This window comes from Diadema setosum, chromosome 18 (genome assembly GCF_964275005.1).
Source record: "Diadema setosum chromosome 18, eeDiaSeto1, whole genome shotgun sequence".
NCBI lineage: Eukaryota > Metazoa > Echinodermata > Echinoidea > Diadematoida > Diadematidae > Diadema > Diadema setosum.
In genome coordinates, this window is record NC_092702.1 from 30,809,236 (window position 1) to 30,829,083 (window position 19,848).

A 19,848-nucleotide genomic window follows, 5' to 3' on the forward strand; every position below is an offset into this window, starting at 1 on the left:
CTCTTTTCCAATAGGTAATTGGACAATAAAGTTTGATAATACATACACAGAACTGACACTGTGAAAAAGAATATGGCAACATATTTTTCACATCGCTGAAAGACATAACAAAAGTAAACAAGCCAACACACCAGCGGGTATACTGTAAGGGTTAAGGTTGTTGTTTCAAATTTGTAAATGATTATTGGGATTAATTAACATGTACGGAAAAGTCTTTAACGGCGGCAATCGATGCTACTTGTATTTGTATTTGTATTTGTATTTGTAATTGCATTTGCATTTGTATTACTAGAAACTAACCAAGTGCCTTGGAACCGAGGTTTGGTCCGTTGGGTAACGGGATGTCCTGAGTGAAATGGTGTCCATTCAGCAAGATGCGCAGATCATGAGTGAAGGGTTGTGTCTCGTTGAACCCGGCAATCAGACGACCGCCCTGGATTAAAATGTAGGTGCAGTTCAAGACCCAGTTTTTCGTGTCGTCGATTTCTAAGGTGCCGTAGATGAAGAGCTTGTTCATCCACGGTAGCGTGCCATTGGTAACAACCCAGAGCCCTGAGAAAAAAGAAATCGAAACCAGGAGGTGGAAATAAGTAGTATAACACCACAGACGCAACGAACTTGAAAAGAAGATGGTTGCTCTGAAATATACCCAACTATCATACTAATAAACTAGATAAACGAAAGAATAGTTACATCAGGGAGATACGTGGCTCTCTTCCACCTCAATTCCTTGTTACACTATCGACTCATCCAATCTTGCAAACATCAATATATAGATGATGACAGGCGGGGGAGGGAACATACCGAATGTTCCACCCGAAGGGTTTGAAATGCTATTGAGGGGGTTCGTCTCGGGACTTATAACCTCCTAAAATAGTATTTCAAACCCTGAGGGTGGAACGTTTGGTACATATTCCCGACAACAAAAGTCATCATCTGTTATATTATATGGATTAGTCAAATCACCAGCACGATGCACTCGATCGTTCGCGCAGAGCCAAATTCACTGTGCGCGGGTCCTTCAAATCACGCTTTCGTACGCATTACAACAATCGGTTGTCATTTGTTACGTGAAAATGTTTTCCCATGGGAGAACATTACAAAAATGTTCTCCCATGGGCAAACATAACCAATGTGCCTCCATCACGTGATTGTGTGTTAGCCAATCACTAACCAGTATTTGACTAACCCATTTACATCCACTATCCAGCCTTCGAGAGAACTGGCCAAATTTTACTCCTGAAAGAGTTTCCTGGATATTCACCTGGCATGATCATGACGTCGTCTCCGTTCTGGGGAAGGACCGAAGTATCCGGATGTCCACCCCATCCTTCGGGTACATCAGCCCAGGCCGCCGTGGATCCCCAGTATAGGACATCGCTGGGCCTTCCTGCAGGAGGAGCCTCGGGTACCGGCGGGATGCAGTCCTTGTAGTAACAGCGGTAAACATCCAGGTCGACCGATCGATCCACTAAAGAGCTCTGGCCCTTACCAGAAACTGAGATAGCAGGGGATGGCGAAGTAGAGAAATGTTGTCATAATCAATTAATGCCGTTTGTGTAAATACCTTTATATTATATATTGTATTCTTTTTATTTGTATATCCCCCAAGGAACAATGATTGGCATGACGATGTAATAACATGAAGATTTCACATCGTGTTGATTACTTTCATCAATTACATTATCGATGGTTTGTGGAGAGAGAGGGATAAAACCCCCAAAAATATTTGAGAGCTGTCTAATCAGCGTTGCTAAGTTTACGCACACTGTATTAGCAATGGAGGAATCCAGCTGTTCCCATATTGATCAAAGTTTCACAGATACTTACTCAGGTAATAAAGGTTGTTGGTGGCGTTATTGAAGTACCAATCAGCATTCTCATCATCGTCATATGTGACCATGCGTCCGACATTCTCCGTGACTTGTCCAGTCAGAGCAAAAGCATCGGGAGATTGAGTGAAATTGTGGTTCATGATGACGTAGTCTCCGTCATCGAACTCATCAAATCTAGCTACGTAGGAGATATTGGTCACGTGATCCACATTCTCGAAGTAGAAGTTGTATGTCTCATCTTCGACCAGGGTCAACATCCACCCTTCTGGGTGGGTTATACGCTTCTTTTGCCAGGGAACAACAGTGGTACCGTAGCTGTTAGTGAGGATAGTGTTCTTATAATTCAGAGACGATGGCGCAGCCTGATTGAATGCCATTCTGTGTAGTTTTACAGTGTCGTCACACACGGCACCACCGACGCTGCTGACACTCCAGTCTTCAACATCATAGGTACAGTGGTCAGTCGGAAGACCAAAGTTGGTAGGCGTGACGATGTAGTCGGCGTCCATTCCAGTCAGGGTGCCATCCAGATCCTCAAACCAGGTCTCGTGTTCCCACTTGAAGGCCGCCTTGTTCGGCGCGTTTGTGAATTCCATATTCTTGAAGCGATGTTGGAAACCACCCTGGTCGGGCTTGCAGTGTCCACAAGCTCTCAACGCTGCACACCTATCTTCATCAAAGTTGATCATCTTCACACCGTCCACGGTGAGGAACTTGGATTTTGGTAGCTGGATACCACTTGATGTGCATCTCGACGCTGATGCGTTTCCAGCTAGCTCAGGAGAGTAACCAATAATGACCGAATCTTTAACCAAAGGACCTTCTTCTCCCCATGGTCCACTCACTGTCTGGAACTCTATGCCTGCTTCGTCGTTGTCAGCCATCAAGAAGTTATGGAATTGGATCGCGCCGACTTGCACTCCCTCTGCCCCACGCTCAGTGCGCCATGCAGTAAGATTATAAAATTTTGCAGGTGCAGAGGAGCCGCCGCACTGTCCGCCGTCAGCAGGGAAATAGGTGGGGAAAATCCAGATACCATACCATCCCTGGGTGTGAGCAGTGTTGTTGTAGAACTCCAGCACTGGAACTTTGCGAGGGCAGACAGACGTGGTGAAGGAAGGCCCACCAGGATGAGAAGGCAAGTTGTACCAGAATCCAAAATGGCTGCCTCCTGCTGCGGCATTGTGGCGGATGTAGTTATCAGCGTTTGTCACCCAGAATGCCGCTGGAGTCACGTCCACGTTCAGCAGGCTGCTGCTGGGTCGTACGAAGACAGCAAGGTTATACTGGATGATGTTTTTGGTCTCAATACCGTCCTCCAAGAAGTAGGCATGTCCCATGACATTGAACGCCACGTTGTGCTCGACGAGGAAGTTGTGAACACCATGAATGGTGACGGCCCTGTTGAATGTGTGATGAATACCACATCCTCGCACGTACGATCCCGTCACGTCGCCGTTCATGTGGAAGTGGATAGGATAGCGTCCCAGTCGGAAGGCTTGTCCGGCGTGGGTGACCTCCACGTACTCGAAACGTCCTCGCACAAGATGCTGGTCTTGCTCCTTAGCGAAGAACATAATCTGAGAACCAAACTGATCTGTGACTGTCTCAGCACCAAATCTCCCCTGGAAGCAGGTCTGTGTTGCGAATTGATCTGTTCGAGAGGAAATAAAATTGATCGATGCATCATTATCATTATCATTATGATATTTTCTCGATGTACCAAACTTAATTCATATGATTCATCTAATTTGAAACTCACTAAATTGAACGTCAACTATTAAAGGGCTCCATCTGGCACATGAAATGAAAAAAAAAATCGTTATCATACTTAAATACATCTCGTTTTATTAACATCTGGCTGAATGATCCAAAAGCTAATGCATGTGTATCTTCAGTTCACTTGATATATTGCATTTTTTTTTTCGTAGAATATGCCAGACAACATTTTAGATTATTTCTCAGAGCCAACTCCTCTATTTACTCAAGTCTACCTTCGCCCTTGGTTCGCAAGGATGAAGTATGCAAACAAAATTAGAGTGACGTGTGTTGCTGAAAAAGTTAATCGTGTATAAAGGCATCACTGACCATCAATTAAATCCAATTCCATTCACCTACGAATTTGTTTTACAATGTGACCAAGGAAGCAATTGTACTTGTAAACCAGAAATCACGGGACTGGCCACTGTAAATCCCTTCCAAAGGAAAATGCAAGGATCCTGTCAGAGGCGTGACTTGAACCTCGGACCTTATGACTGATAACTCTTATCCACTGAGCCACAATAGGTCCTAAATGGCAAGTCACACTCATGCAACCACTGAATATATATTACTTGTGTCAAATTCGTCGGGACATGCTTCCACTTCCTCAACCCAGTCCTCGTGCACGGAGCCACGGATCTTGACGTTGTGAGTGAGCAGCCCAACCTCTCCCCGCGTCTCGAGAAGCACGCCATCAACGACTTGAGAAATAGAGATGTGCTCGTACTCGGCGGCAGGCGTGAAGCTGATGGTCATGTTGTCATTAGACACATCTGAACGACGTTAACAAAAGAGAAAGAAAAATATGCTGTGAAGATATACATAAGAATAATCAACAACTGCGCAAAATGAGTGCCGACTACCAGTCGTTATCTTATGCTTTGAAATAATACATGAATGCAGTAACACTTTACTATCACACCATGTTGTATTCTAGGACACATCCAAATAGCAAATAAGAATCGTATTTAACTGTTTAAGTGGTAAAGAGAATAGGTAGTGAGCAATGTTGCGTGTAAGGATGAGAAATACCCTATAACCTCAACATTTTGATCTTTATAGTGAAGGATAAAACACCGTGAAGTGAGAGCGGGAAATGGTATCTTGCAAAGATCAAAATCAACTCCATACTCATTCTGAACAATGGATACCTTATCTGAGTAACACCCCAACTGCTGTCATACCAGGCTAATGAACAGTTCAATATACAGTATATTTGCTGGAAAGGGATATAAGACGCGAAGAGGCCAATAATGATTGAACAAGAAAAAATGTAAGATTATGATAGAAAAATTACAAGAATGTAAGACGTGGTTGATGATTGTATTACCTGTGATTTCCACCTCCTCGTTCTGCCGCTGCTTGTGCCGGGTACCAGTCGAGGCCAGAACGATGTGGTCTCCCACTCTCCAGTTGACAGCATCCATTAAGGTCAGCTCTGTGTCTCCTGCATTCACCGTCTCCGCCAGGTACGTCCAGGTGATGGGTGTTGGGATACCTGCATGGCAACGTCAAGATTGCAATATTGTTGATCAGTCAAAGCCCCTCTTCATATAAATCAATCAATCTGCACTCTACGATCTATTTCGACGAATCTGTGAAATTTATAAGCAACAAATATCAATAATCATCTCTATTGCACGTTCTAGAAGTAAATGTTCAGGCGATAACACTATCCCTCTCATCAATATAGACAACATGAGACATTTTTTTTTAATCTACGGTAGATTATTTCAAAGCTGATCATAGCAGTGCCCCTCTGGGCCCACTCGACTGGTACTGCCCTAACCCCAACCCAACAAGAGGTTAACAGGCACGCACAGTTTAACTGACTCCAGTAATCGGGTGAAGACTGACAGACTTAAGGCTGACGGGCTGCCATTCAGCTGTTACCATGTCAACCGCCAGTTATTGTAGTTGTCAGAAGACGAGGACCCTAAATGTGATGTTGCCCGAATCTTTTCAGCCTTACCGTGCATGTCCACTGTTCCATTTCTGACGGCGAACGTCTTTGCGCCGAAGAGGGGCAGCTCGATAGACCGAACGTGTCCGTGCATGACCACGCTGGCTTCGTGCTGGAATGGCTCCTCCTCGGTACCTATCTGGAAGTGACCTCCGTCGACGACCACCACGTACTCCGCGTGAAGTTCAATGTCCGCCTCGTCGAAGATGACTTCACCGCCTGAATTTTCAAATCACACAAAGGTCAGCATAGGTCATTACGGCAAGGAGATCCAATGAATGGAATTCACTGTCACATTACAATAATTGAAGGAAAAGTTCACATCACAAAGATTTATTTTATATATTTTACTATTCATTATCATTTTTAGCACTTAATTTCATTTGTGTGCAAGATTACAAACTCACTAAACCTCACCTTTACAAGCAATCAATTGGGTTTTCAACAACAACAAAATTGGACATTATAGGTCTCTGCCTGAAGTGGCACCGCTTATATTTGACTAGATGTCTGCACATTCTGATGATGGCGTGCTGAGAGAACAATTCGTAGATGTTTTCAGTTTGTCATCACTTGCCTTGAATGAGCAGGACGCTGAGGATGGGTGTGGTGACATCAAGGAGCAGGGTCTGGCCGGCCGGAACGATCACAAAGTCACCCTCAACAGGAGGATTATTGCCACCCCACGTGTAGATGGATGACCACACGTCGATGTAGAAATAGTCAGCGTTGTCCTGAAATCATGAAGAATAAGAATGATAGCTTTTAATTTTTGAAATACTGCTCACAGGTTATTGAGTATATATATTGAGTTCATGTTTTGGGCTAAGCTAAGCATTTGCATTGAGTTCGTGAGTGTCAGACTAGAATTCTGAGTGATTAAATGTTTAACTCACTTAAGTCACTGCTCTTCACTTTGAAACGCCTGTTTCAGACGAAGTGGTACAGTGAAAGCGATAATTTTGCAAGATTTGCAGCAAAGTGTCAGGTTGGGCTGACTAACACATATTTTGATATCTCTTTTGTCGGCGGATAAGAATTCAGGTCAAAATAGGTATGAAGATTGTTCTTTATTTCCTGCAACATTAACACAGGTAGACGTGTCGTGTTTTCGCATTGCAAAACATTTTCGTTAACATACTCAACCGCATAGAACATGAAGAAGGAAAGCCTACGTTACTTCACAGTGGTACGCGCAGCATTGTCAAGGACCATGTAACTGCATTTATCAGCAAGGATACCAACAACATAGACATTTAATTCACCACATAGGAAGTTACCACGCGTCTATACGAACCTGTGTCGCGATACCATCACTCCCAACTTGCACCCGAACTTTGGCCCTTTCCGACGGTGAGTGGGCCCCCGTCTGGCAGACGATGACGGTGCTGTTTTCACTCAAGACGTTACATGGTGTCCCGGCAATAGTCACATTATTATCAGAGTCCCTGAGTAACACACGGAACACAACAACAAATTATAATTATAATCATATCATGCTCCACTGGGTGCGAGTAAATACAATCAACTTTATTACTTCTCGCGTACTTCCACCGGGTTGATGATAGTCCTGTATGTGTGCAAAAGAGCTCGGAAGTGTTGCAGTGACAACTTGAATTCGAAAAAACAAAGGCACAATAGGCACACACACACACACACAAAGTGCACAACTAATATTATTCAGCCTTTCATAAGAGAACATATATGATTATTTTTTGATGAATTATGTATAATCAGCTTTTTTTATCATTAACATTCAGACAGAAACAAACACGAATGCTTTAAGAATGAACAGCAAATATTATCCTCACAATCAAAGAAGACAAAAGATCCTCATCAGTCATTAGGACTAAAGCTACGAAGTAATGTGACGAAACTTCGCGAATAATCCTAGGTTGACGGATAACTGCTACTCACAGAAAATCGGATCCGATAATGGTGAGAGTGGTGCCTCCTCCGGTTCCTCCGCGTGCCGGGTACACCGATGTGATGACGGGGGTCATGTCGCGTCGGTAGGTATACGAACTAGACTCATTGACCACGGACCCACTTCCGACTCTCACAATGACGTCACAATCGAGGGTATTGGACGAGTCTATGTGAATATTACGTAAGGAAGGGAGTGAGATTGTGAAAGGAGTTAGATTGACAATCCATCAATACACGTACAAAACAAAGACAAAATGAAAGGGGGAAATGAAGCCACCATACCGCCACCACGTAACATGTAAATTATAGCCACAAAGCACTGTGTATGATAATATATTAATTTGTATCTGAAATTACTATTTTCGTTGTCGAAATACTTTGATAAGCAGATTAACTTATGTTTGCAGTCAACTTACAGAACTTTCCTTCTTCTTACGGTAAGCCCTATATTCACAACAAACACTTTGAATGCACAATCAAATCTTCATAAATTCCAACCATATTTGATCAAATATATAATGAAGGATTTTTTTTTCATGCCATCATTCAATATTTTGTACCACCTTAAATCCGAGAATGTGATTTTCCTGCAACCGAATCTATTCATAATTTATCAACAAACCTGAATTTCCGGGAACATCACACTCCAGGTCCGTCTCATTAACATGGTAGAGTGGGCACACATTGCCACAGATGGTAACGGTCGTTGTGATGTCATCAAAGCCTGAGCCAGAGATTAGCAGCATCTGACCACCACCAAAGCTTCCTGTGAGTTCAATCAAATTTGATCATTGCTTTTAAAATACAAGGATGATATTTACACACATTATGTTCATTATTATATATTCATTATTTTCAGTTATTTGAGAGTGTATGAATTAAAACACAATGATATTTTTCCATCTGAAAGGGATGGTATAGTATTGGTTGAGGTGAGGATTCAGCTTGTAGCTTTTTGCAAGATACTTAGAAACCTCTTTATCAAATGTTAAAGAGCATATAGTTCTAGGAGAAACTCAAAGTTATTTGATAAAATTCGGTTTTGAAATGGCTGAGATAGAAAAGTAGAAGAAAGTAGAACAAAGCAATCCTAATAAAAGATGGGTCCCATCTTTTAGTAGAATCGGTTTGTTTTGCATTTGTCATTTGTCATTTCAAAACCAATTTTCATGAAATAAACTTTCAAATCCTCTTAGAATTATATATTCTTTCATATTTCGTAAGAGGTTTCTCATTATCAAAAAAAAAATCAATATCTCAATTAACCCAAACTGTACCATCCCTTTCCTTTTAGCATGCGATGATGCTGAGCAAATTAGAATATTTGGTCAGAGACTCGTACCTGCTGATGGAGATATTGACGAAACGGTCAGCACATACTCGAAGGTTTCGTCTGAGTCACCGATTCCTAGTCCGTCAACGTACATTTCAACATCGAAGATACCAGCCGAGTGTGCTCCCACGTTACACTGCACCGTACTGGTGGAAGCGCTGGTAACCGTGCACTCTACACCGTCTATGGTCACGCTGACATCCGCTGTGTCGTTGCTAAACGCCGACCCAGAGATGGTGATACTGTTACCAGTCTCGCCGGATGATGGGGTGACGGAAGTGATGGTTGGCGTTGAGGAGGACGAATAAACGTAGCTCTGAGTCGGATAGGTTTCTCCGTCGCTGGTGACGACTAAGTCGTAGGATCCGGCAGAGTTGGCCGGTGTGATGCAGGAGATCTCGGAGAGGCTGATGGATTGGATGTCGCAGTCGTCACCGTCGATGGTTACTGACGTCGAACCGACCACAAAGCCATTCCCAGTGATGTTGACCATCTGCCCACCCTCTGTGCTTCCCACAGCAGGGGTCACGTCGGAAATATCCGCAAGACTTGCCACCGTATCGTTGCCATAGAAGAACTGGGCGTAACCCTTGCCGGCTATGTTGACGGTAACGAAGCGAGTGCCCACTGGGACGAAACCGACATCGCAGTCGATTTGGGAGAGACTTGCGGAGGTCACTGAGCACCTCTCCCCTCCGACGTAAATCGTCACATCGTCGGACGAGTCAGTCAAATTTGACCCCGAGAAGGTCATACTTGTGCTCGCTCCCGTGACCGTCCCCGGTGACCAAGTCATGACCACAGGTGTTTCTTCTTCCCGATACCAAAACGTGTTGTCTGTGGCCCACACGGCCCACAAAGAGTCAATCTGTACTCGAATAGCTGCTGTCGAGTATGATGAACTCGATGGTGTGATGCACGCGATGTAAGTGTAGTTGTAGAATTGGATGTTGCAAACGCTGGAGCCAACGTAGACACCAATGCCGGAGGGTGACGCCGGCGCGAACCCATCTCCTGTCAGCTCAAGAGTGAGACCTCCCTGCAGGGAGCCTCCGTCGTCAGAGACGGAGTCAATGCGTGGAAACATGACGAATGACCTGTTGGCCAGTATGGCCACCTCGTGCAGATTGTTTCCCCGATTAGCCACGTTGATGTTGATTTCATGATAAACGCCAACCTGTGAAGCAGATGCGGATAAGGCAAACGTGATCAATGCAAGCATCACTATTATTTGTCACAATGTTTGTTCTTAGTGCTATAATTGTTGTTATTGGAGACAAACTACTACCAAAATCTCTTCTTCCGTTATCACATTATTCCCATCATCATCTAAAAGTAATGCCGGAGATTTAATGACACAGTTTAGCCAGGATAGCAATTTGACAGCACACGCAAACACGGACACCTTAAACAACATTAAAACCAGTAGCTGTCTCTAAACTTCTTATGGTTAACTTAGAAAATAAATGATGATATTTTTCCCCTCCATAGCGAGTCTGAATAATTTACCAGATCACTGGTTTCGTGCAGTTACCTCGGTACCACAGTAATAGGCTTAAAACCAATTGAAAAAAAGAAGAAATGATACCTGCTATTTGTTCAAGGATATCAGCAACTGAGGCAAATTACTCCGCTTTGTTTTCAAAAGAAATAATGTGCCTCTGGTATTAACCCAGTAAAAGATTTGATACAAACCTCCATCTCGTCCTGGGTGTCAACAGTGCACTCGATTCTCGACTCCGAGGAAGAAGAGACTGTACACGGGTATCTCCCCACAGTCACTCCGTTGTTGCAGCCGTCTGCGCTGAACCCCGATCCTTCGATCACGATAGTATCGGAGCTGTCCCCGATCAGAGGGGAGACGCTGGAGATGATTGGGGTCATGCACTCGTGGTAGGCGAACAGGAAGCGGTCTTCCGACGAGTTGCTAGAGCTGGTCTGTACCGTGGCGGAACATCCCACCATGGTCTCATTTTCTGGAGAGCATCCACCATTGCTATCTGGCTCCATCATCCCTGGATCGGTTAGAAATACAAGCGAAACCATGCATTGAAAAGTGACATTTCTGTTAGCGATCTGTGAAAGAATCGGATTACTATCACTCATGAAAATCACCAAGTGGTTGTATCAGGAAATATTTGGTAAATATTATGAAGTGATGACTACCTGGTGATGTTCTTTTTTTTTCACAAAGAAATATTATTCACTTAGCATTCAGGTACAAATAAATGTCACATGTGATACATATAGACAAATGATACAATCTGACAGGCAGCTACAAACAGTCTAAATAATATGAATACGATTCCAGTTAATATTGGATACAAAACCTTTAGTTTTTTTCTTTTTCAGACATATATTAATTTACTTCCTTCGCTTGTTCCAAAATTTGACAAATCTGGGGAAAATCTAATAATTTCTTTTTATTTCTGGTAGAAAATATGAAGTATTTTGCATACAAATAAGCCACATTGTAAAACTTGTTTTCTATAGAACCACACATGTATTCATCTACTTTCTTCGCTTGCTTTTGAAATTGACAATTGGTGAAAATCTAATGATTTTTTTTTTTATTTCTGGTAGAAAATATAAAGTACTTTGCATACAAATAAACCACATTGTAACACTGTAGAACAAAATATGAAAATAATTCAAGTAGTTTGAGTTTAATTCTGTAACATAATTTCTTGTATTTTGAGAAATAAATCTTTGTGTAACGTCGCATTCCCAAAACAAATGTGCAATATGTTTCTGTGGAGTTCGAACCTGATGAAGTGTTGTGATTGGCCGAGTAGCCTGCCATGCTGACGTCTACTTCCAGTGCTCTTGAGGAAGCAGCCAGGACTTCGATGACGCCTTTCATGTAGAGTGTAGCATCATTATTCACAGGTCCGCTGGAGTAATAATACAGCCCCGGGGCATCAAACTTATAAGTATAGGAACCTGGAGAAAAGAAGCAATGAGAGAAACATATCCCGATAATATGTTTTTGGTTACTTTCCGTGAAGATAACTAATAGCAGCAACTATTCAAATTACAACCACTGTGTGATATCACTGTTCTTTCTCACTAGGTTTCCATCCTCTTTATAATGACTTAGGGGTGAAGCCGCATTTTATATCAATTGTTTATTGAATTCCGTTGTTTCTCTGTATAAAGACATTCTCAAATCCCTTTGAAGTAGACAGTTTAATGTCATTACGTGATGGACAGTTTTCATCCTCTTTCATTCATAATGAAAACTTTTTTTTTTTAAATCATACTGCATACAGCCATTCCATATCGAATCCTGGGGGGAATTGACTTAAATATAAAACGTGAAATTCTGCAAATTATCATCTCTTATGCACACCTCATACTTTATGAGTCAACTATGCAAGATCCGTACTCATGAATTCTATCTAGAGAAATCAAAGCGTTGAAAACCGTCAGTGAATTTTGAACTGAAATACAAACATTTCCTCATGAAAAACTATTCATATAGCTAATTAAAGGCATATTATTCGTATTGCTATCATTCATATGTAGCTTGCTTGTAACGTTTGTATATTCTATTAAAGGTATGCAAGTTAATTTATAGCACATGGGACAACTATTCATGAGGATGTTTCTTCTTTCTTGCTGTTTCCCCACCAGTTGCATTGTCTTTGCCCATATCCATACCATCACACTATTTCAAATTGTAAGACTTATGATTTATAAACATCCTGCATTTTAATTTCATCATGGACATTCTTGCTTTATTGTATGTGCTCAGTGTATTGTTGTAATGTTTGGTGCAAACGACCTAAGCTGAACTCTGCAGCCTACCGGACGATGTTGATCTTCCACCGCTGTAGAACCCGGTCCCATCGTAAGCCACCGAGTCTCCGTCCTCGGTCTGCTGCACAGCATAGCCGATGCCGCTGACGTATGGGTCGATAGTCCACGACCACGTAACGGAGTCTCCTACGCTAGCGGTCACGTGCTGCGGGTTCCATTTGTAACCCCTTCCGAACGCTGGGGGAATTTAAGCAAATAAGAAATTAACTCATCCCTATATGAGAGATAGCTTGATTAATGCATTTCCCTTTTCCTGAAATGATGCATTTTCACAGCACATTCATAAACTTGGTTCTTCTGATTTTGTAGTTATGTTTTCCATATTTTGATCTTTTTTATTGCAATTCTTGCTACTTATTTGAACAAAACTCAGATAAGAAACCTTTTGGAACTAACATAAAACAGAATGTTAATGACGTAAGTGCTTTTTAAAAATACAGACATAACATGGAAGAATGCTCCCTTCAATCTTATCGTTACATGGGAAATTAGATGTGAAATTACCAGGCCAGAAGAATTATGTAGCCATCTTAAGGATTAACCTGACAGTCTATGTATCGTAGTTTTGATCATTATGACAATTATGTACGATGAGGATAATTATAACGAGCCAACACAGCCTTACTTGCGTGGCGGCCCATGTTGTCTACGAAATGAGTGGTGCTGGATGACGACGTTACACAGGTGAGCTCAGAGTCTGCCACGGCCGTCACCTCGCAGTCGTAGCCGCCGACGGTGACAGAAATGTTCCCTGAGTCGCTACCGAACCCTGCACCCGTCACGGTGAGGGTGGTGCCACCTTGGAGCGAGCCCCGGGCGGGGAATATCCCTGACACTTTTAACAGGTAGCTGAAGAATCCCACAGAACTAATTTTAAAAAAAAAATGGTAAGAGGGAGCCAAGAGAAACACAAACAACATGGTTATCAAGGCACGGAATTGAACAGATTTGAGAGAATACCAACCTCTCCATAGTTGGCGTCCTGATTGCGACTGTGCTAACTTGATCTGACTGTATTTTTTTGAAATATTGTTTGTCACATAAGACTCTACCGACCCATATGAAAATGATATGTACACTATACACAATTAACATAAATATCATCACCATTTTAATATCATACATTTATTTGTAAAAAGTATGTTATGGAAGATATAAGTCATCACCAAATCATTCCTTATAGATCATCAACTACACGAGTGCAATGCTTGTTAATTGTAATGTACATGTCTTAATCTATACAGCGGATTGATCGAATGGTAAAATATGGAACATGGGATATATCCAATTTACGCGTTAAGGATGAATTCCTTTGCAGTGATAGATGCACCGCGCGCTCAGAACACATTCCTTTTAATTAAGATATGGTAATATTCATTGATCCTAGAACAGAGCAGAGTGCAAAGTACCTCGTATCTGCAGTGCCGACACCATCGATGTTGACTTCCACCTCGTAGTCTCCCGGTGGTCCAGCAGGAATCTCACACACGATAGATGTCGATGTCTGGGAGAGCACTTCACACGACTGGCCCCCAAGAGTTACCGTGGCTCCACTGGAACCAAACGCGTATCCAGTAATCGTCATATTTCCTCCACCTGTAAGATGTCAAGAGAAGTATATAGCAAAATTAAAGGTGACCATCCATTTTTGCATGATACGAACTCTCGTAAACATTTAGACTTGTGTCAATATCCACCCAGGGTATAACTTTTGCAATATATGATCGTTATTCCCCCAGAGTGCCTTGCTATCTCCATTGGCCCATATGCGTTCTCACCTAAGCATTGTCAGATATCCATTTAAGCTTTGGGCAAGGAGGAGGAGATTCTAAGACATTTTAGAGGCATGGCTAGACCCAGTACAGTTAAAACGGAGAAAGAGGGGCGTATGGTCTTACCCAGCACGCTGCTATACTCGGGATCCACGCCAGTGACGGTTGGTGTCAGACTGGAATTGAAGGTGAACATGTCCGCCACCGTGACTGTTATGCCATTGACGGCAATGTACAGATCGGCCGTTAAGGTGGATCGCCGGCGACGAGATGAGGTCTGTGGAATACATTGTGATAATCATGTTATTTCGTAGGACTTTTACTGCAAACAGGTACATGCGTATGTCAACGTAGTCATTAAATCGTTATAAAAATACATTGTAAATTTTTTCCAAACTCTCTGCTGTAACTTCTCAATACATGATTATAATGTGCAAGAGTACGATGGCGTTCATGCAAAAAAAATAAAAAATAAAAAAAAATAAATATATATATATATATATATATATGTATATATATATATATATATATATATATATATATATATATATATATATATATATATATATATATATATATAATTTGCCCACGCTTTGAATACGACTGCACGAAGATCTAATTTTCATTGACCACGTTTGTGAAGGGTATCATTTCTGCTGAAATGAATTATTCCACCGATGCCTTTGGACCAAAACTAAAGTAGTTATGTAATAATCTTCCTCAGATAGGCCTACATAGTGACAATATGATGTGGCAATCAAACACCACGCATGTGCCCGTATCAATCATTTCAGCCCTGTACTGTCTTATGTTCTCTATAGTTTGGACATACATTTTGACACAATGTTACCAGTTACAGGGCTAGCCTCGAGGGGAAATAACTAATGATATTAGTCACAATTCCAACATAAATTGCATTGCAATAACGACAAAAATACTCGCATTTTACCCACCTGTGGCACAATTCTGCAAGTTACTTCATCGTAACTCGCGGACATCACGAGGCACTCGTAGGAACCGAAGCTGACCTCAACCTCACTGGAACCACCGAGACCGTAGCCCGATATCACCACCTCGGTCCCGCCGGCTACGCTGCCTTCGTCGGGTGTGACTCCTGTCACGTTGAACGTGTACTCAAACTCTGCACCACCTGAAAGGCAAGTGCAAGTAACAAGACTTGATGACGATGTTACAGGTATACAGTAAGGGACAAGCAGTGGGTTACAATATGACTAAGTCTAAATCTTATTGTATATTCCAACCGGTAGTTTATGCATCTATCAATGAATAATTCTTGCATCCCTCTCTGTTAAACCCTGGTGTTTTTTTCCAAAAAAGAGTTGCGATTGATCTTGCGATACGCTCGATTTATTACGGGTAACTCGGTGAAACAAGCGTAAGTTCAATATCGAGAGCATTAAGTCCTGTTTCATAAAGACACTTAAGCTTGATTTCAAGAAAGAAAATCAAGCGTAATTTTCAGTAGATTGAGCGTTACTTGCGATCAATCGCAAAGTTATGAAACACAATTTGCGATTGATCGCAACTTACGCTCAATCTCTGTGAAACATGCAGGCCCTTGACACACAGATTGACCTTGGAATTCATGTCTACTTTGAAGATAACATACATGTACACATTAGGATACGGTATCATGATTATCATGATTTTTCGTCTTCCTTCAGGAAGGTCCCACCTGCTGGAAGAACCGCTGTTCCTCTGCCTTCCACGACCACCGAGATGTTGTAGACTCCACCTTGAGCCTCTCCTACGTCGCATTCGATCCGGGACTCGTTACCGAATGTCACCATGCAATCGGCTCCGCCGATGGTCACATTGTTCTGGGAGCTGTACGATCCGAAACCGCTCCCGAGTATGACCACGCTGGTACCATCGTGAGCAGATCCTACAAGACAGTGATGATATTTTTAAGTGTAAACCGGAGTTACAGCTGCATTTTTTATGTCATTTAGTGACAAAAATGTATTCCACGGATGCTAAAATTATGAGGCAATATCACTTTAATTGTAACAAATCGTAAATTTGGTTGGATTTGAACATTGTAATTCCACGAAAAGGAACACGGTCAGTCAGATCAGCTAAGCTTTCAAAACCTCCATCAATTCATTTCTTACCATCGAGACGATGTCTTGTTACCGTTATAAAACAAATAGGGCATGATTTTTATATTTACATACATATTTGTTTTTTGGTCTATGTTTGCTCTATTTCCTGTGTTACAGAGTTCTTTTTCTCAGTACGGTTTTGTTCAAGCCAACAGAGAAATGTTTTATAATTATAGATACCAAGTGTACTAAACCCGCAATGTATCTTCATTTAATTAAGTTTGAAAATTTCGAGGTCATACCTCTTGAGGGAGTGACTGACGTCACACTGGGCGTGGCTTCTGGTGTATATTCAAATGAGCATGAGGCGGTGTGACAAGAAGACGGGATACCATTGACGATCACTTCAACCTGTTTTCATAGACAAACGGGAAGCAATGGGCACCGACAATCAATTCAAACTCATTTTCACGGAGGTTTCTTCTCTCTATAGCCCTTGCGAGTCTGCTGGCTACAAGCTATGGAGTCGTGATTTTGTGAAATCTAACCCTCTCTCAAGGTTCGATAGAACATAAAGCTTTGCTGGTATCTAGATTAATTCCATAAGAGAATCACCAACACATCTTAAGCGTTAAACTGTTGCATACTAAGTAGTTGCAAGGCTGATGGAAACAGTTATATTTAAAAGTACGTAACATTTTTTTTTTTTAGATATCCTTGTATACATCTAAGACATCTTGATTCAAACGGGCTGTCAACTTCAGAGACTGTTGTGGATCCCTTTTTAGCTTTGAGTCAAGAAATTAATTCAGGGTAAGAAGTTTGGATGAAATATCATCCATCTTCTTCTCAGGGCAAGTGCTGGAAAGAAAACTACGTCAATTTGTGAGACGCAGAATGCAAAAAAAAAAAACAGTTCTCTGAAGGGATTTCGTTTTGCTTTTGTGTTCAGCTCCAGTAAATAACGTAAATGCCTTCAGAGTTGTAAAAAGGGCTTTTGATTTGAAACGACTAAAAAAAAAGTTTGCCTTTTACATCCTGAAAAGCTGAAGACTGGGATTTGAAGGAAGGCGGAAACCTACCTGCGGCTGATCGTTAGCCGTTCTCAAGAATTCTCCGGTAATCTCGTCCAGGAACACACCTCCATCCGCCAACTGCTCCACTGCTATCGTGACGTTAGTGACGTTGTTATATAAATTGGATTCCACCACCTGTTCGATGAATATATACACAGAGGCTATAATTCGTCAATATCACTTCGTTGCTTCGCTTTGTGTAAACGCTTTGCATCAATGTTTAATTTCAGATCTTCCCTTTCATTCTACATAAAAAGATGCTGTGTACGATTTCATACGTATATCTTGCTTGACTTGAAATAATTTAATTTGATGTTGCAGCAAATGAGACTTGGTTTGTTTTTTGTTGGATGGTTGGTTGTTGTTGTTGTTGTTTTTGCTCTTGTTTTTGTTTTGTTTTGTTTTGTTTTGTGGGTTGCTTTTTTTTTTTTTTTTTTTGGGGGGGGGGGGGGGGGGGGCTATTAAGTGCGGATTTCCTTACCACAAGGTCCCCCTGGTTGCCTCCTTTGCCGACCCATTTGATATTCCAGGTGAATCCCTTACAGGAGCCTTCACGGGTCACTTCCAGATCTCCAGTGTCCAAGAACGTTTCTAGCATGTCCTTCATTTGTGCCGCAGTCGCCTGTCCACTTATGTCTGTAGAGAGGGCGCAACAGAGGTCAGAGGTTATGTTAGCATGTATTGTAGATATTTGTCATTTCGTACTCTGCTGTCAAGCTTTTCATGTCATAGATTATCTATTTAATGCCTTTAAGCTGTGTAGAAACCATATATCATTTCATTTCGTCTTGACATAGGCACTCAATGTTGAGATGCAGCAAAAGTTAATCATTTCATTTTTCAAATGATATGTGCAGACGCTACATTGAGACCTTAATTGATGTCAGTGAAGTATGAGCCTCATTGGTATATGATGTGATTTCTCCTCTGACTGAAATATAGTGGGTTTCAAGTTGAAATGTTCCGTGATCACACGTCTTCCATTGAGCTATTCCTTTTATCTACCCATTAAAGGGATTGTACAGTATTGGTAGAGATGAAAATCGGACTTTAACTTTTTGCGAGATACCAAGAAAACACTTATGATATAGTCAGAGTTTATGTGATGAAAATCGGGTTTGGAATGACTGAAACATCAAAAAACAAAGTAAAACAAAGCAATCGTAATAAAGTGTGGGTCCCACACTTTATCAGAATCGCTCTTTTTTGGATATCTCAGCCATTTCAAAACCAATTTTCATCAAATAAATGTTGAATTCTTCATACAATTACATGCTCTTTCATATTTCATAAGAGGTTTCTCATTATCTCACCAAAAAAATGTTAGAAACCTGAAATTAGATCTCAACCAAAACTATACGATCACTTTAATTGTGAAATATCCTGCCTGGTTTTCTGTGTTTATCGGAATTCAGCAAATTCAATAAGCCTATAAATCTTTCCAATCGATAGATAAGTAAGACAGTTGACTTCTTTGTTGGTAGAGTATAATATCAGGTGTCGTGCACATGCGGAATCTGATCTTATGTACAAAAAAAAAGGAGAAAAAAGTCTATTTTCTATCTACAAAATTAAATTCAAGTAGCACCAACCTCTGACGACTCCGCCGCCCACCTGGGCCAGAGAAAAGGTACCAAAGACAGGGGGCGTTGCCCTCTGTACTGACTGCACCATCGCGCTCGCTCCACTTTCCCAGTCCCCGCCGCTAAAAACCACCGCATCACTTCCCGATTCGGTGGACCCCGCGTTGATGTCCGCCTCGCTGATGCCAATCAGCGGGAAGGCGTAGCCGCAGTGAGCGGGCTCGAATTCGACAGAGAAACCAGCAGTCACGGCTTCCACCTGCACGTCCAAGATGAAATTACCGTTTGGCTTCACCGCAGGTATGCGCATATCATCTAAGCAAAAAAAGAAATAACATTCAAATGATTTCATGATGTTTCTAGTTGGAATATAAGTCATGTTCACGAACCACTAGGAATGATTGACACTGCTGTTGGATATTTATGTTGCTATTGACCACACTTTGTGAGTCGATTTTAAAGGCTATTATTTTAACTGAGAGTATAACAAGAACAAATGAACATAATAGATGTTACATAGGCTGATGGTTACATTCATTCCCTTGCCACTTGCAAGTTTGTTGGCATGAATTTGTAGATTATTGTTGCTGATCTCATTTTGTCCGTCTATTGCAGACCTTTATACTAAGCCTATGAGACAAATGCAATGGCGTGACAAGTAGCCTTCGTTCATCTCCTTTTGCACATTCAAACAGGTTTACACGTGCA

General features: G+C 41.7%; 1 protein-coding gene across 1 annotated transcript in view; it reads right to left on the reverse strand.

Moving 5' to 3' along the window:
* LOC140241444 (fibrocystin-L-like) overlaps nt 1-19,848 on the reverse strand; it is a 65,613-nt gene that overhangs the window by 19,169 nt on the left and 26,596 nt on the right. The window contains exons 20-42 of the mRNA XM_072321173.1: nt 19,150-19,455; nt 18,039-18,193; nt 17,564-17,692; nt 16,784-16,892; nt 16,112-16,321; nt 15,369-15,565; nt 14,542-14,692; nt 14,053-14,239; nt 13,269-13,510; nt 12,632-12,820; nt 11,588-11,764; nt 10,517-10,836; nt 8,831-9,998; nt 8,111-8,254; nt 7,477-7,654; nt 6,857-7,007; nt 6,137-6,293; nt 5,569-5,778; nt 4,927-5,094; nt 4,169-4,369; nt 1,831-3,489; nt 1,265-1,498; nt 301-552 (exon numbers count right to left, since the gene is read on the reverse strand). Of these exons, the coding sequence (XP_072177274.1) occupies nt 301-552; nt 1,265-1,498; nt 1,831-3,489; nt 4,169-4,369; nt 4,927-5,094; nt 5,569-5,778; nt 6,137-6,293; nt 6,857-7,007; nt 7,477-7,654; nt 8,111-8,254; nt 8,831-9,998; nt 10,517-10,836; nt 11,588-11,764; nt 12,632-12,820; nt 13,269-13,510; nt 14,053-14,239; nt 14,542-14,692; nt 15,369-15,565; nt 16,112-16,321; nt 16,784-16,892; nt 17,564-17,692; nt 18,039-18,193; nt 19,150-19,455 (6,894 nt within the window). The remainder of the gene's footprint in view (nt 1-300; nt 553-1,264; nt 1,499-1,830; nt 3,490-4,168; nt 4,370-4,926; nt 5,095-5,568; nt 5,779-6,136; nt 6,294-6,856; nt 7,008-7,476; nt 7,655-8,110; nt 8,255-8,830; nt 9,999-10,516; nt 10,837-11,587; nt 11,765-12,631; nt 12,821-13,268; nt 13,511-14,052; nt 14,240-14,541; nt 14,693-15,368; nt 15,566-16,111; nt 16,322-16,783; nt 16,893-17,563; nt 17,693-18,038; nt 18,194-19,149; nt 19,456-19,848) is intronic.